Source organism: Anopheles gambiae, chromosome 2, assembly GCF_943734735.2.
Source record: "Anopheles gambiae chromosome 2, idAnoGambNW_F1_1, whole genome shotgun sequence".
Taxonomy (NCBI): domain Eukaryota; kingdom Metazoa; phylum Arthropoda; class Insecta; order Diptera; family Culicidae; genus Anopheles; species Anopheles gambiae.
In genome coordinates, this window is record NC_064601.1 from 29,008,747 (window position 1) to 29,025,472 (window position 16,726).

At 46.2% G+C, this 16,726-nt stretch overlaps 1 protein-coding gene across 6 annotated transcripts in view; it reads left to right on the forward strand.

The window, feature by feature from the left end:
• The first annotated feature begins 3,626 nt into the window (after nt 1-3,626).
• The window catches only part of LOC3290701 (protein obstructor-E), a 46,775-nt gene continuing 33,675 nt past the window's right edge, over nt 3,627-16,726 (forward strand). For 2 of the 6 annotated variants that reach the window (XM_061643403.1, XM_061643408.1), the window contains exons 1-2: nt 3,627-3,737; nt 5,452-5,929. In XM_061643403.1, coding sequence (XP_061499387.1) covers nt 5,869-5,929 — 61 coding nt within the window. In that variant the 5' untranslated portion in view covers nt 3,627-3,737; nt 5,452-5,868. The other 4 variants (XM_061643405.1, XM_061643407.1, XM_061643406.1 and 1 more) reach the window with 4 other exon arrangements.

Below are 16,726 nucleotides of genomic sequence, written 5' to 3' on the forward strand. Positions count from 1 at the left end.
GTGTGCCTAAGCGAGTGGAGTTTTAATTGGATTGGGTTGGGTTGGTGGCGCCATTTCGGTAGTCGGTCGGGGGCTGTTTATTTAACTGCCATTATCGGATCATCTCGTTTAGCGCGTGTGACGAGTTGTTTATCCTCATTAACTGCCACTGCAGGATGGTTTCGGGGTTTTTTGTGTGTGTTTTTTGTTTGGTTTTGTTTTGGATTGTTTTATGTTTGGGCGTTTAGTTTTAAGCACACCTGCTACACATTGTAGTTACAACAATATGTGTTTTTGTGTCAGCTTTTCTCGTTTCGCTTTCATGCTGACTGATGATATGTGTTTTTTTTGCTTTACTTTCCCTTTTCACTAACGTTTTATGGCTTTCTCGGTAACCTTTGTTTTTTTACACAACAACCGTCAAACTGCATGTTGCACAATGCAGTTGCCCCTCTAGATTGCTTTCTGTATACCGCATCTAATCCCGCATGCGAAAGGAAGGTGAACGAATCGATCGCGTCGCCGGCGATGGGTTGACGGTGCCAAAGGGCAGAGCGTCGAGCGAAGACGCATTGGGACCGCCGCCGGCGAGCAGGTAGGTCAGTGGGTGGGCTTTACTGAAGGGCAAAAGGGCACGCGAAAGGAAAGCAATCATGCGCTTTTGGGGTATGCTGCTAGCAGAAGCGATCGGCAGAAGCTGCGGCGAGGCAGCAACCGAGCGCTCTCGATCGAACGCTGTGATATAACCGATGGGGGGGGAGAGGGCGAAAGGTCAATGTATGTATCCGTTGCCGTGTGTGAAGCATTAAGGAAGAATCAGGTGGCTTTTGTTGTTGTTGCTTTGGACCTTTTAACGGGTACGTGCAATGCAACAACACACCACACAAAGAAATTTAACTATTAGTGAATGTTTTTTTTTCCAGACTGATGCCTGCATTCGTTTGTGGGAATTTGATTGCGCACTAAGATTCCCTTCTCCCATCCCGTGTTTTTTTTTTAAATCCGTGGCATGCAGTAGCACGAGTCCTAAAGGCTCGAAGTAACAGGTTGCACAGGTTTCGCCAGCCGCCACCGTTTCAAGGTCGTTGGATCGTAGAACAAGGGAATGATCGAGATGAGAAAAGATGCACACAGACACAAACACACACACATACACACAGACCGACAACGACTGCCGGATTCTTGTTTCGAGGGCTGCCTCGCCGTTTGCCATCGCTTCGTGATGGGGTGTCAGATGCGAACGGGGTTCGTCGCTTGAAGTCACTCTTTGCACGATCCTTTGGTATTTTCGGACGAATCTTGTGCTCGTTGCAATGAAGCTACCGCACCGAGATTGAAGGTGAAGAAAACCTCCTCTTCTGCGGGGAAGGAGGCTGCGTGTGTGTGTGTGTGTGGGAATAAACTGGATTCTAAATGTAAGTTTCCCATATTTACAGCTGCCCCACTTTTACTGCCTTTGGTGGTGTGCTTGATGCAAGTGATGGCTCTCTCTCTCTCTCTCGCTCTTTCTCTCTCTCTCTCTCTCTCCCCCTCATTCGTGTTCATACATGCCAGCCAGCCAGTTGGCCGGAGTTTTAAATGTCAGCCCGAGCCTGCGCCACGGCAACTCTGCCCTTCATCCCCCGGACGATTTTGCGAACACAAGCGAAGATGGTATTGGAATCTGACGATTCCTCCTTCAGGTTGCTTACCATAATAAGTTATATAACTTTTGCCACCAAAAAAACAAAAAAAAACAAGAAAAAGTAGATTAAGAAGAACCGGGCCAACCATTTACCCCTTCGGTTGCAGCGACAAAGAAAGGCGTCTCACGCGCCAGACACACCGCGACCCCAAGACTGCCGTTTGGCCGTGCTACTGCCCCCGGAGAGGAGCCCGTTTGCCGGGTTGCAGTCGTGCTTTGTGCAAAACGCTACTACTCCCCGCCCGCGGAAACCGGAAGGGATCGAAATTGATTTTTTTTTTGCTTAGCAATGGGGGAGGGGGTCGTGTTTGGGTTGCATGATTATGTAAATGATCTTAACGACGCGCCCTCCCAAAAACGCGCCAAACAGCGGTCTCCTCGCGAAGCGAACCTGGAGGAGATCGCACTAAAACGCACCGCCACCGCTGCTTTGGGTAGGCTTTGGCGTTACACAACCCAACGACTGCAGCCTCTCGCTGCGAACCCTGAAGGCAGGGCGCCATGTCGTGTACACCGTGATGAGAAAATCAAACCATATATATGTAATGTTTGCCAAGGTGTCGGCAATAGACTGATGCCATCGTGCGTTAAAAGTCGCAAAAACAAAAAAAAAACAGGAAAAAGTTTCGCGCAACCCCGTGCGCTTTTCTTTCGTGCTTAGAATGGCCGGCTTGACGCATATGACTCATCGGGTGGCGCGCGTTGCGTTTCCAATCTGTTGTCTGTTTCCCATATCAGGCCGCTGGCAGGTTGAAAGCAGTGGCTCGCGCATCAAATCAAGCGTCTCGTTTCGAAGCGCATCTCGCGCTGCCTCGTGCATGCGCATCGTGTGGCGGGTGCTCGTGGCGCTCGTGGCTTGGCGCATGAAACGTCATCACTCTCGCTTTCACTTGCTGCTTGTTGGAATCGCGGCTTTATTTGGCCATTCGTAAAACGGTGCGAAAATAGGTTACGCAAGAGGAGCGGGCAGCTTTACACGCATCTCCCTATTTCGCTCGCGCGTGCTCTCTCTCTCTCTCTCTTTCTCTCTCTCCGTCCGGCTTCTGAGGTGGGCTCATCGTTGGAGCCGTTTTTGGAGCCGTAAGAAAAGCATTTTTTTTAAAACGATGTGCTTGTCAATCGGCTCGGGTGCCGAAAACATAAGGTAAGCAATGTTAAGTAACAACTGATGGCATACTCTCTGGTGTAAATGGGAGATTGAAATTAAGATACAAACAAATTAAGATAAGCGGAGCGCTTCCCCGTTTGGTGTCGAAGGCCGGGGTGAATGCTGAAAGCTGTATTAATTTAAATGTTGTTAGTTTTTCGTTTTTTAAAGGGAAAATTTGTAAAAAGCTTTAAAAAAACCCAAACGTCACCACGCTCATCGTGGAGTGGACCCAAGCCAGCAAGTCGGGCTTCTCGGTCTCTGCTGCACCGCACCAGAAGGCACCGCAGAACTGTAGCAAAACGTGCTCCACTCGGTTGATGAGAGGGAAGCGGGGAAGCGACTAGGAGGAAGAGAGAAATGAAGATCGAAAGAGCACGATCACTTGAAAGAGCACAGCGGCGGGGTTCGTCGTGCTGTTGCAGCTCCAATGCAACAGCAGCAGCAGGCAGGCTGGCTCACTTTGTGTCTACGATGTGGTTCATCTCGATCCGTTCGTTCGGGCCATTCGCTTTTCATGCCGCGCCACCCCGTTCTCTTTCATTTCTCCTGCGGTGCAGTTTACCGCAGCATGTTTCTCCGCCTGAAGGGACAAAGTAGAGGAACCGAGAAGATTCCGCCTGCCCGGAGGGGCCCATACCTGTGCCTGCCTGTCTGTGTGTTTGTGTGTGTTGGGTAAGGGAATGAACGAGATGGGAGCTGTTGATCATGTTCGTAATGGAAGGCGTGAGAGAAGCGAGCGAGCGAGCGAGACCCTCCAAACTCCCACCAAAGGTCCGCACAGTCGCGCATTCCCACCGAGACGACGCACGCTGGCCTGCCGTGGGTTTGTTCCCCGGTCGGTAAAACTGGTCTCGCTGTCGTGCGCGATCGCGCTGCCCGGTTCACAGTTCGTTTTGGCCACTGCAGTGACAAACATCGCGTAAGGTTGGCTACCCTGCTGTTGCTTGTGCGTGGTTTGCTGCGGGACCTTCCTTAAACCAGCATCCCCCTCCTGTCGGGCTACATCGCATTCTGTGCTCTCTGTTCTGTTCTGTTAATGCTGTAGTGAACTGTCCGTGTGTGTGTGTGTGTGTGATACTGTGTGCGATCCGTTTCTAATCTTGGGATTGAGTGCAATTTTACCCAACAAACCCCAAAATGGGAACCTTACAAGATGCTGTTTTGGGGGGGAAACAGCTTACAGCCGACATTAACAAACGCACACATACACACACACACACATCGGCTGGCCAGTGAAAATGACGGACCGTGTGACATTTTCCTGATGCGCTGGGCGGGATGGGTAAACGCGGCCAACCATCTTTGTAAGCCCTTCTTAGTCTCGGCAGTAATCGGATTGGAAGCTGGCCCTTTCCTTACCCTGGTTTCGTTTGTCCTCGGTTCGCATCTCAGCGGTCACTGTAGTTTAAATTGAGTGAAGAAAAATCATCCTCACCTTTCCGCAGACATTTCCTTGTTTTTTCTCTCTCTCTCTCTCTCTGCTGTGGCTAATAACTGAGTCACTGCGGCACAATATGGGCCTGTGTGTGTCTGTCTATTCGAATGGGTGTATGTTGTGTTTTTAATACCTTTGTGGGAAATCGAGACGTTTGACCGTTGTTCTATTAGGTTCCTCATGGCGCGATGATAAGCGGCTTGTTTACTTTCTTCCGGTCGTTGGTGACAAAGCGAATGCGAAAGCATTAGTCTTAGTAGGGGAGCTAAAGGGAAGCGGAGATTTGTAAAAAGTAAGCGGTGTTACTTGTTTGTCTATCACGTGATTGTACCGCGGAGCAGATTTGCCGATTGTTTTGCGATAAAAGGACACAGCTCAGGCGAGCTGCTTTGTGTAATATTTTCATTGCTGCTGCTACTGTGTTGCGTAGTATTTTTGCACTGTACAAAGAATCGGTTACCGAACATAGACGGTGGGCTTGGTGCAAGTGATCCACACAATAGCTTGTTTTAGTCAGTAATTAGCTCGAATAATTTAAAAGGAAATATGGCTACTTTTGAGCTTTACATTGCTAAGGAATTACAACCTTTTGATTACATGCTCCTTAAGGCGCTTCTCTTCAATACCTTTGCATAGGGTCAACAGCGATATGGCGCTATTTTCGTGACATTTTGGGTGGGATTCAAAACGTGTTCGTCCATGGGGAAGGCGATGCGTCAATCAATTTAGATTTAAGCTTACAAACATCAGTCTTTTTTCCATATTTTCCTATTTTCCTTCATATCTGTTAGTTTCAATTGCATTACCGGATGGAAAGCCGGATGCATTTCATAGGCCAAAACCATCAAAACGTGCAATGTCCAGTAACACATTTCCAAACCACAGAATCTAATTAAATAAAGGCGATGAAAAATCCCACCACCGGAAGGAAGTAAACTAAAGGCTACAACACACCGTGATTGCAACCGCAAACAGCAAAATGTCCAACCAACCAAGCGGATGGTTACAATTTGTATGTGAAATTGAATACCACAACAAAGCAAATGATTATTTCACAAACGCTGAAGCTGCAGCTTCGGCTAACTTTTCACCTAAAAACCATCATACTCTGCCTCCTTTTTTTTGCTTTTTTCTCGTATTTGTTTTGGACTAAATAATTGTACGATTGAACGATTTTGTAAAGGGTACATGCTTAAATTTCAGCCTCTCTCAACACGGCAGCTCTATTTATTTTGAAAAGTAAATTTCACAAACTACCAGCATTAATCTGCTGCTGCAAAGTGCTAAAAAAAGGAAAATAAACCAGTTTGCAGCATCGAATTTGTGTGTCTGTGTGTGTGTGTGAGTGTCAGTGTCAATGTGCACCGGTGTGCAAATCTATGCCAGCTAGTGAGTGCATTCGATGCTGCATGTGTGAGAAGTGCAAGTGCAAACCTGATCGAGATCGCAAACCCAGATCGACGCTAACGAGTGAGAAAAAGTGAAACCTCCCCACGGTGAAATCCGTGAGCAAAGATCAACCCGAGCAAGAGGAAAAAAGGAGCAACCGAAGAAAGTGAACCCAGCCCAGCAGCAGTCTTTGGCGCATTGGTGGACGAGACATTTCACTCAGCAATAACGATGTCGATGGGACAAGCGTCGTGGAAAGCGCACGGGATCATCCTGGCGGCGCTGGTGATCGGTAAGTTGCGCTCGTTCTGGAAACACGTTTTACGACCGCCCAGGGCGCACAACACAAATTCAATTTCACTTTTACACCGCTGGGCGGAATAATAACGGAATGAAATGGCCAAGTCCCCAACAGCATCTCCCCCCCCCCCCCAGAAATAACACGCAAACGCGCGAGACCTTTTCGGCGCACATCCGGAATGCCAAAGGGGTCACACACATACACACGGAAAGTGTTTAATGATAAGCATAAAGTTTTTGTAGATGTTTCCCAGCAACGAGCATCATCGGTATGTTGGTGTTCTAGCCATTGCGGGGTTAAGGAAACGCTTCTCTCGGGGACATGGGGGACATCACTCCGGTCGGAATAAAACAGTTTCAGCAGTTTTATGGGTTATATAACGCCGGGGACCGCACTTTTTGGAGTGGAACTCCCGCTGGGACAATTGGCAAATCGGTGCCAATTGTTGGTTATTGTTGGTTTGTTGGTGAAACATTTCTGTCGTGTCTCATTTGTCTCACTGGTTAGAATCCGCTTTAAATATTCTCTCTGTGTGTGTTCTTCAATTTCTGCTCGATGGGTAAAATCAGTGTTCTGAGCTATTTGTGAACCGATTTTTTTAAACTTTTAACACAATTTAATAAAAACAAATTATTATTGCTATAAGTAAGCACAGACATCACCACTTGGGCCGCTATTGCTTACTGGCCGGGGTTTTTTTTTATAGCGCCGTTTGTTCCATTTTTATTGGGTTCTATGAAGGAGCATTCTTCTGCATTCCAATCCATTTACCCTTCCGGCGTGCTGGGAGCTATTTAAGCGTTGTTCTTGTTTTGTGCTGTCGAGTACCACAGCTCTTCAATGGTCTATTGCCATCGGGATGGGAATTGTGGAAGCTTTCTAGCCAAAATTACAAGAATCGCTTTCGATAAGGAAATCTGTACAATTCAGCAGCATCTTTCGTCGTTGACGTTGAAATGCACTTCCGGGCAAACCTCGGCGGTTGGTTGTGATTGAAAACTGTTCAACCAACCAGAAAGTGCTGCGATAAAAATGGCCGATCAACGATGACTGGTGGGCGAATGAGTTGTGCGTTTTTTTTTGTTCTTCTCAGGAGCCTAGCGATGCGTTATCGCCGTGTGCCAGGAAAAGCGTGTAATCAATCCGCGTCCCGAAAAACCCTGGGAGGACGGGAGAGAGATCTCTCTGTCGACCGGGTTGTAGGCACCCACAACCAATACAACCAAACCGAAATGATAATAATAATAGCATTCTGGGAAGTGTCATCATTACGTACGAACGGAGTTCGGAGAAATCTGGCTCACGCGGGAGCTCGGGAAAGCATAAAAGTGTAATAACAGCGAAAAATCGGTAAAATTTAATAAAAATGCCCACAAAACCGTTGTTCTTTTTTTGCGGAAAGTGTATTATTTTTCGTTTGAAAGCTCTTTGTGTGGCATTTCCCATTGGTGTGCCAAACGGTGGCAGCAAATTAGTACGAACCTAGTGGACTCGTTTTTGCTAGAAGATAGGTTAAACGTGCGATAAAACAGTACAATCGTCAGGTTACTCTAGCAATGACAGTAAAGAATCGTTCACATAGTTTTTGCCCGTTTGTCGCTTTTGTGGATGATGCGTTATGGCGCATTGCTCTCGTTGTTAGGTTAGCAGGCAGTAGGAGCAAAAAAAAGTATTAATGCTCTGCCTCGTATGTTGCCATTTCGATCTAAGATAACCTGATGACTGATGGGTGGAGTGTCCGTTGATTACGTTCGCCGAACGAGATTGTAGCAGTGTGCTACGCAATTGGTGGTTTGGTGCAATGGCGCTAGAAAACGACTTTTCCCATTAATATTGAAACAAATGTCGTATTATGTCGTTTTGATTAAAGCTCTCTTTGAGTAATATACGAGCGCATTATGACTGTTGCAAATCCTACAGAGAACTTCATACCGTTAATACATTGAAAATGGCTTCACTTAGAGTTTGCTTTATTCTATTGCACTGGATGTGCAGCTTGTGCATAAACACCATCAGAGTCTTTCTCTTGAAACCATTGTTAATTCTTAAGAGGAAAACACATATTTACGCTGCTCATTGCTTTGCGGTAAGCCGTCTGTTGGTGGAAAAGACGGATTCCTGCTACCTCTCTCTCTCTCTCTCTCTCTCTCATTATTTTCCCCGTGCACAAAATGCAAAACCAAGCTCAGTGCAGTCTGGACTCGGGCCAGCGCACTGGAGTGGTGGCAAACACGCTGCAACTAATTAAGTCAGTCGAGAGGATGATGTACTAGTGCGCTAAACGTGAATAAAATAATTTTCCCCCTGTTCGAGGTGTTTTCGCTCGGAAAGATATAAACTCAAATTAAAAAAAAACTGCGCTTCTGGGAAAGTGCTGCGAGAAACCATTTTCTGCACTTCAGGTGAAATGATTCCATTTTGAAATGGAAGGAAATAAAAGCGAGCTGGAACTATAAGAGGCTTACCACGGGGAAGGAATCCTTTCATCGACCTGTGCGCGCTGCATTTGGCTTTCCTTTTGCTTTTCGCTTCGCGTGCGGCACCATCACAGCGGGCGGTACGTACAAGCGTGATCGGAATTAACGATCATCCCGCATTTTCACGTTTAGTTAATTGGAAATGGGGCGGTTGAACGTCGTGATTTGGTGCTTGGTCGTTTCGGCTTTTCATTATGCACGTTACTTGCAGGAGCATCATTTGTGTGTGTGTGTTTGCCGTGTATGATGAATGGTTTGGTTTTTGATATTTCTTCTGCGCTCCCCCATTCTCCGGTCGTTGTTATGCAACGTGGAGCTCCACTCGAAAATGACTGCAAAAGGAATTGGGTTGTATGTTGGGACATGAGAGGTGTGGTTTGTTTGTTTTGGGTCGTCAGCAAAGATTACCCCTGGGGCGCGATCCCGTCGGGTGATCGTCTACGGTGAAGCATTTGTGATGGGCTCAAGAGTGTGATTACGCACAATGCGTGCGTTGTCGCTGTGTTTAGCTGCTGGCAGAATTTGGAGCATGGCTATTGACGGCGCCTCAAGTGCAGCGTCACAGTCAGAGCAGCAGTGGTAGCGTGTTTAACCCCGTGCTGGTTTCACAATATTAAAAAATGTACTTTATTTCATAAATCCCTTCCTCACGCAAATGCGCAATCAGCCGAGTGTCTGGCGTGAGAAACGAGAGGACAAACAATTGATTCACAGGGAAGAACTCAATGGAGCCGCTGACACAAATGCAAAGACTCTTCATGGGGATGGGAAATTAAAAAAAAAAACCGGCAATCAGAAGTGCCAAGATGATGATGGTTTATTGCACCAGCCGCAGCAGTACACGCGCGAAGAACGGTGTGAACCAACCGCGATCGTTTTTGTTTTTGGACTTTTCAAAGAGCGGGGTGGTATTGTTTTGCAATATTTGTGGGCATTAAAAAAATGAGCGATTTTACAAAATCCGACCAAAATTGTTCACTCATTAGTGTGTCCGTGTGTTTCGGTGTATGGTCAGCAATATCGCTTTCTGCCCGGATGCCACTACACACAGCCGTGACATTTCGACCTAAAATGTCATGTTATTTAACAGCAAATTGATGCCGAAAGGAGAAGAAACATAACAACACGAAGCAACACAAATTGTATATATTGACCAACGAGACCACAAGTCGATCGAATCGAAACGCTGTGGGATGCTTTTCGCAACGCAACCGCTCGATTCATCACCGCTTCACTGTGACGTGTGAAATGACATGTGAAGGTGAAATGGCAATTGAGATGATGCGTTCCAGTTTTCTTCAGCTTTGGCACCTTGAACCGGTTGAACTGGGTGGGTGTGCTTTTAGTGTAAAGGTTTGTGGTAAAGATTGATCATTACCAAGACAAAACTCCCTTCTTTTCAGGGTACAGTACGGCAACCGCATCATAGCGGCAACCGACCGATGAGAAAGATGGGTTCGTTGACAGGCACGATACGGGCAACAAAAAACACGCAAAAATGATCTTATTTTCCCATAGCGTGTGTCTGCTGTTGGTGGCACCGATTGCTCATCATCTGGGGCTTGTGTCCCAAAATGAATGCTGGAGGGAAAAATCTCGAACCACACTCGCTGCCACCACTCACACCTAACCTGGCAGAGGTGGCCCGGTTTTTCCAGCCACCGAAACAAAACCAGTGCCACCGCCGCCGCCGGTTGGTTAATTAAATGCACGGCAACCCCGAATGACCTGGTAACTGGTGGAAATTGTATGATGCTGTAACGATGTGAGTGTGCGCGCTTGTGTGTTTGCCGTGGCAGAGGGTGTAAACGCAATGGTGAGCAATTTTTGACCGACCTGGACTTGAAAGCTATAATTGAACGGGGCAATGCGTGTTCTTTCTTCCCTTTTCAAGGTTTCAATGTTTCTTGTGTGTGTGTGTGTGTGTGAGTGTTTGTGTGTTTTTTTTTATCAACTCAAGTGGGGTTGTGTTGGTTGCGGAATTGAAGCCCGAGATGATTATGATGCGCTGTGTATTGAAATTGTAATGTTTCGTCAGTATATGTCAGCAGCAATGCAAGTCAATGCAATGGAATGGTCAGAGTCGAAAATAGTTTTTTCGAGCCTTTTATTGCCTCTTCTGGGGTACCCCAAGGCAGCGTACTTAGTCCCCTACTTTTCATACTGTTTATCAACGATTGTGTTAATGTTCTTCCTCCTGATGGTTGTTTGCTTTACGCTGACGACATCAAAATTTTCCTTCCAGTGACCTCGTTAACTGATTGTGCGCGTCTACAGGATTACATAGATTGTTTTAATGTTTGGTGTAACTCTAACGGTCTTAGTCTGTCTCCGGATAAATGTTGTGTGATTTCATATGGCCGCTCGTCCAATAAGATCGAGCACGATTACGTTCTTTGTGATACTGTACTTAACAGAGTTACTGTCACAAGGGACCTTGGAGTGTGGATCGACGAGAAACTCTCGTTCCAAGAACACATCGAAATCACCCTTAATAAGGCCAATAAAATGCTCGGTCTCATTATTCGTATGTCCTCTGAGATCACTGATCCCATGTGTTTAAAGTCCCTGTACTGCTGTTGGGTCCGCCCGATACTTGAAAATGCGTCGGTAGTTTGGTGGCCTGCCGGCCTAACACTGGTCGATAGGATCGAACGAATCCAGCGGAAATTCACTCGTGTCGCTATCCGTCGTTTTCTTGGACGATCGGATCGAATTCCTTCGTATCCTATCCGATGCCGTTTGCTCGGGCTAGAGACATTAAGAACGCGCATTTATCACATCCAGTCATATTTCATTGCCTGCCTCCTTTCCAATGACTTGGATGTTCCCGCCCTCCTATCCTCGATTCCTATCTATGCCCCCTCACGTCGTCTTCGTGACCGACCCCCGCTCCTTATTCCTGCCCGCCAAACTCGTCATGGCCAGAATGACCCTTTCTTGCGCGCTCTTTCTGCCTTCAACGATTCATATCTCCTATTCGACTTCAACGTCCCAGTTTCCCAATTCCGCTCCCGTCTTCGTGAATCCTCATCCCTTATGTTTCCCTAGATTATAAGAACACATTTGTAAAACCCTAGAGGCCAACAAATTTAAATAAATAATAATAATAATAATAATAATAATAATAATAATAATAATAATAATAATAATAATAATAATAATAAGTGATTGATTGAGCATCCAAAATTGCATCCCAACATAGATGAGGTGGCAGAGGTCCGCAATGTGTAATTACGAATTATTGTCCATACATGTTGAAAAACGCATATACCGGTGCTGGTGGTATTAACCGTGCACAACAGCTATGATGGTGTGTGACAAAATCAAATAGATTGTTTAAATGAATTTAGGTTCTTTAACTTATTAGTGATATCGTACAAAATAAAAAATCCACATTTCAACCGATATAGTTCTGCGATTGAAGCGGACAGCTAGAGCTGCATTATTCAGACATCGTGCCGCGGTCAGTCCCCTATACCCTTATGGATCCGTCGCACAATTAATTTGAATTTAATCAATTATTAATTGCATCCAATCGTGGCTTAATTAATTTGTGTGAATTTTATGGTAACAAATTATTTGAACGCTTCCGCCACACACACACACACACACACACGCTTTTGTGCGTGAGGGAGGATGTGTATAGGCATTCCCGGTCGGGTGGAGTTTGTTGACTAATTTGCCGCATGGAAGAGGAGAGAAAAAAAGTATATGTTGCACATAGCTCACATGGAGCATCGAGCCGAAACGATGCCACTCTAGTAGCCAGTGCGTCATTTACGCATGATCGGTTGAACGGACGGGAGACAATGTAATTTGGCGTTTGATGTGCAAAATCTGGCGCGCGCGGGGCATATGTCTGGTCCGTCCACCCCTTACTGGCGAGGTTGCAGGTCGTCATCAAATTTCACGAAACAACAGGAGACAGGCAGGTGATAAAGCACAGGCCCCGGGGCGCACTATGGCAGCGAAATGGGGCAAATAAAAATCAGGAAATCACAGCAATAGCAATTTACGAAGCGGATGATTATTGAATTTATTTTTATTTATTTATTTTTTCTTCTGCCACCGGGTGGACACACGGGGCGAGATAGTTGCAGTGAGGTGTGTGTGTGTGGTGCCCGTGTGTGGGGCCGGTGCGAGTGATCAAAGCGTTAATTTTCCATCACTTCATTTTCATCGCGAGCCACACTCTGTAACCGTTGCGTTGGTAGCGGCAGGCCCCGGACGGAAGATAATTGGGTTTATTATGGTGATTGTTAGTTCAACTGGACCAGATTCAGCAAACACCGCGCAGAATGGGAAAACGGAAAGGTGTAACATAAAATGCAATGATTAAACTGATTTAACAGAACATAAATTAATGGACATTACGAACGTTCTGTTCGTTGTGTTTTTCTACGTACAGACTACGCACTACAAGTTTCTTTAAATTATGTTGGCTTATTATTTACATCCATGTCCTGCAGCTATTGCACCAAATGCCATCTACCAGATCGAATTCTATCCAATCAGTTTCTGTTTGCCGGATGGACTCGCTGAACAGACGGAATTTGACGAGACAATTTGCTCAAAATTAGAAACAATGCGTGTTTAAAGTTGGAAAAAAATGATTATTTGCATGCTTTACACTACACTTGTTTAATTAAATTCCAGCCTAAAGTATTCTTCAGTAATACCTACTAAAATAGGAAAGACAAAACTAGACGGCATCGACTAATACACACTCATTAAGCGTACGTTGAAGCGCGGGTTTCAAGAATGAAAGTCCTTTAAAAAAAGCCAACATACAGCTCCCTTGTAAGTCCAATTCTGTCTCATTTCCTTTTGCTATGCTATCGTACCGCTAAGTAAGGAACTGTAGCTGCAATCACCTAGACTTAATTTGGACCACGAAAACGGAAATCTTGAATTATTTAAATATCTTTCCGCTTGTGCGCCGCTCGTTCTTATGGGGCTTCCCAGGCGGCAGGTAGAGTGTTTTCATTTCCCTTCGGTAGTTGCTTTGATTTAACGCGAGTTTCTTTGCTCACCTCACGTTGTTGTGGCCGAGGGACGAGGGGAAGGGGGGGGGGATATGAACCAACGCAAACTGTGTGCCTTTTGCGTGAACATGTTAAAGTGAACTTTGCGTGGCGTGAGAAGACTGTACTCGTGGGACTGTTCCGGTAGAGCCGCTGACGAGGGGATGATCCGTGGAAAGCTTAATGTGGTAAGATAAAAAAATATATAGAGCCTTGCTCCGAATACTGCGAAACAACAGAACTACCTACAATGGAACTTCATAAAGTACTAAGGCCCACGGCAGGGTGACAGGCGCTCGAAGGCGGAAAAGCAAGAAAAAAGAACCTACCGGATCTGATGGCTTGTGGAAAACGGACTACATCACGCTTTACTACGCGTTTTTCCATTCGCGAAAAGAGAGCGGCAAAACGACAGAGAGAGAGAGAGCGACAGAAAATCCCTGAAAGAAAATGGTCAAATCAAACTGTGAAGCGCTTTAGTGACGCTTTTTGTGCGTTTTTCAAACCGAACCGTTGAACTTTAATCTAAGCTTTCGCCCCGTTTCCAAGGATATATACCGGTCACCGTTTTGGGAGTTTAACGAAGCACGGGCAAGAAAACGACCGGAAGTAGTCACCCCGGGGAGCCCGCCCCTGAAACAAGCACATGCACATACACACAGAGAGGGAAGCTTCTTTATCCGCAAGCGCGCGCCCACGGCAAACGCCATCGCCTTTCGAGGTCAATTAAATTTTCATTAAATTGACGTTCGCCCTTTAAAAACCAGCAGGCAGTGCGGTCTCGTGGATTTCAATTTAAATTTCCCCGAAAACGAGTGAGCGGGCGGCGCGTGTGGACAATAATGGTGCGCGGTTTCTTTCTGTGCTTTCGGTGTCGCCTTGCCTTGCCAGAGATAGAGCAACGGAGAGGTGTGTGTGTGTTGTGTGGTGTGCGGTGAAAGTGTGGTTCGTGAAACCCCGTGCTAATCGGTGTTGGCACCTGCCTGCCGCTCGTGCCTCGTGGGAAGGGGTTGGGGAGATTGGCTGGTACCAGCTTTGTACGAGGGGGAGAGATTATGATTTTGGGATGCCATTTAAATGACGATAAGGATGATAGGAGGGATGGGTCGCCGGTGGGTGAGGGAGATTATTGTTGCAATGCGTGCGGCGGCTTTAAGAAGAAAGCATTAGCACACAGGTACACGCCGTTACGGGGTCGTAGGATTGGTTTTTCCAAGTGCCTTTATTATGTTGCCTGTTTGCGGGAAGGTTTAGAAAATGTGGAGCAATTGAATTTTATGACTAGCTTTTTTTCTGTAGTGTAGTGTTTGTTGGTGTACCTGTAATGTCCTTTATTACCTTAGAGGTTTAGTAACCTCGTAGTGGCAAAACACAAAACAACAAGAAATTGTGTCGGAGAGCGCAAGTCATCCATGGAGCAAATCATTAACTGATGATGCAAAAGAATGAGCAAATGTTAGTTTTTCTACGGGAAAAAGATGTGGTAAAAATTAAGTAAAACCATGAGCACCAAGTTTCTATTAATAAAGAGTGTAGAAAATGTCTCTTTTTGGCATTTCTAAATCCTCCAATAATCTTTTTAGTACCTCTTTTGGTTTCGCCTGCAAGAATAAAAAGCAAAAAAATAAATAAATAACCAAACAAGGAACAATTTAAACCACACAACAACAGCTGGCTGTGGGAGAAAGCACTACCATGCCCCGTTGAGAGCGCTCTTTAGCGCCCGGAATGGAACTTTACCGAGCCGAATTTCATTTACGGTAAATTGAAATACTTCATCCCGTCCTGACAATTCAAATTAGGAAAAACGTTTTCGTGGAAACCCATTTGCTGGGTTAGACTGGGGGAACTATCGCCCTCGTACGAAGCTTTCGCTAAATTAAAGCACGTGAGTGTGGGTGTGAGTAGCGAAATAAAGGAAGCTGCCTGGTGGAGGTATCCACCAGAGCAACACGGTTCCACCACGGCAGAACCTTCTTTCCTCGGGCGTACCTTCCGACCCTGTGGGGACTGATTGCAGAATGGGTTATTGTTTAAAGGTTCGGAATGCTTAAAAAGCTACGAAAGTGTCCTGCTGTGGCGTGTTTTGTTCCCCCAACGCCGAGGCTTTAGAGCGCACACCCAGCCCCCGGCTTGGCCTGGCGTACGGCAACATTGCCGAAAGTTGCCATTTATAAAATTGCAAATATTCTCCAACACGTACGAGCCTCCCCTCCCGGTCCCTGCGGTCGTCTGTGAGGGGAGGCGGGGGAGTGTATTTCTCAACCTCTCCTTGGCCGGGGTTGCCTAGCGCCACCCAGGAAACGCATCCCCCCCAGGTGTAGTTTGGCTGTAGATGGTTGCGAACATCCGGCCCAGGGACCACATCGGACCACTAGCATACACACACTGCTTGTAAGGAGGCAAAGGGCACACGCTTTCGGTGCACATGACTCATTTATTTGCGATTCGGTGAGCTAAAAACATGCAGCCCTAACACCACTGCACCACGGGTTCGGGTTTTGTAGCTTAACCCAAGCGGGGGAGCTCACATGATTTTTGTGTTATCGAAAAGGTGGAACTGTGTGTGTGTGTATAACCTCTCTCTTTCTCTCCCTCTCGCTCTCTCTCTCCTCACATGGTGTACATTGGATCGGCGTTGCCGGACAATCCCTTCTTTTTGTCGCAACGATGCCCGCCGGGAGTGTCATTGGTGATGGAGCTGTTGTTTAGAGTTTTGCGGGTGGCGCAAAGCTACGGAAAAATAGAGAGCAAAGTTTCATTAAAATGTCTGCCCCTCCCAGTACCTGCCTGGTGGTGGCATGTGGGAAGAAGGGCGATGTGGCATTTGCTTAAAATTTAAATACAATTTCCCCCCGGAAAACGATTTGTTGCGTCGCTGTTTGTCGCAGGTGTGCAATAGTTTTTTGGTGTCGAAAGTATTTGTACCGCTTGGTGAAGTGCAGGCAGATAGTACGTCGACCGACTGTTATGATGAAGATGAGTGGCGAAGGTCTGATATGACATTGGACATTACTGTTGCTTTGAATGTCATTGATTGAAATTGGATGTGAATTGTATTTAATTTAGTTCTGAATTTAAAACACTATCTTCAACACAAAAAGGGCATGTCTGAGACGAGGGTTAAACAAACATGGACCCAACAAAGCGCAATGCAATGAGTGCAGCCATGCAAGGGCACCCAACCGAGGACCTGTTACAGTGGAGCAATGAAATAAATTAATACCACACAAAAAGCTTGCTGCTAAAATATGCACCAACTGTACGTTAGGAAAGAGAGAGAG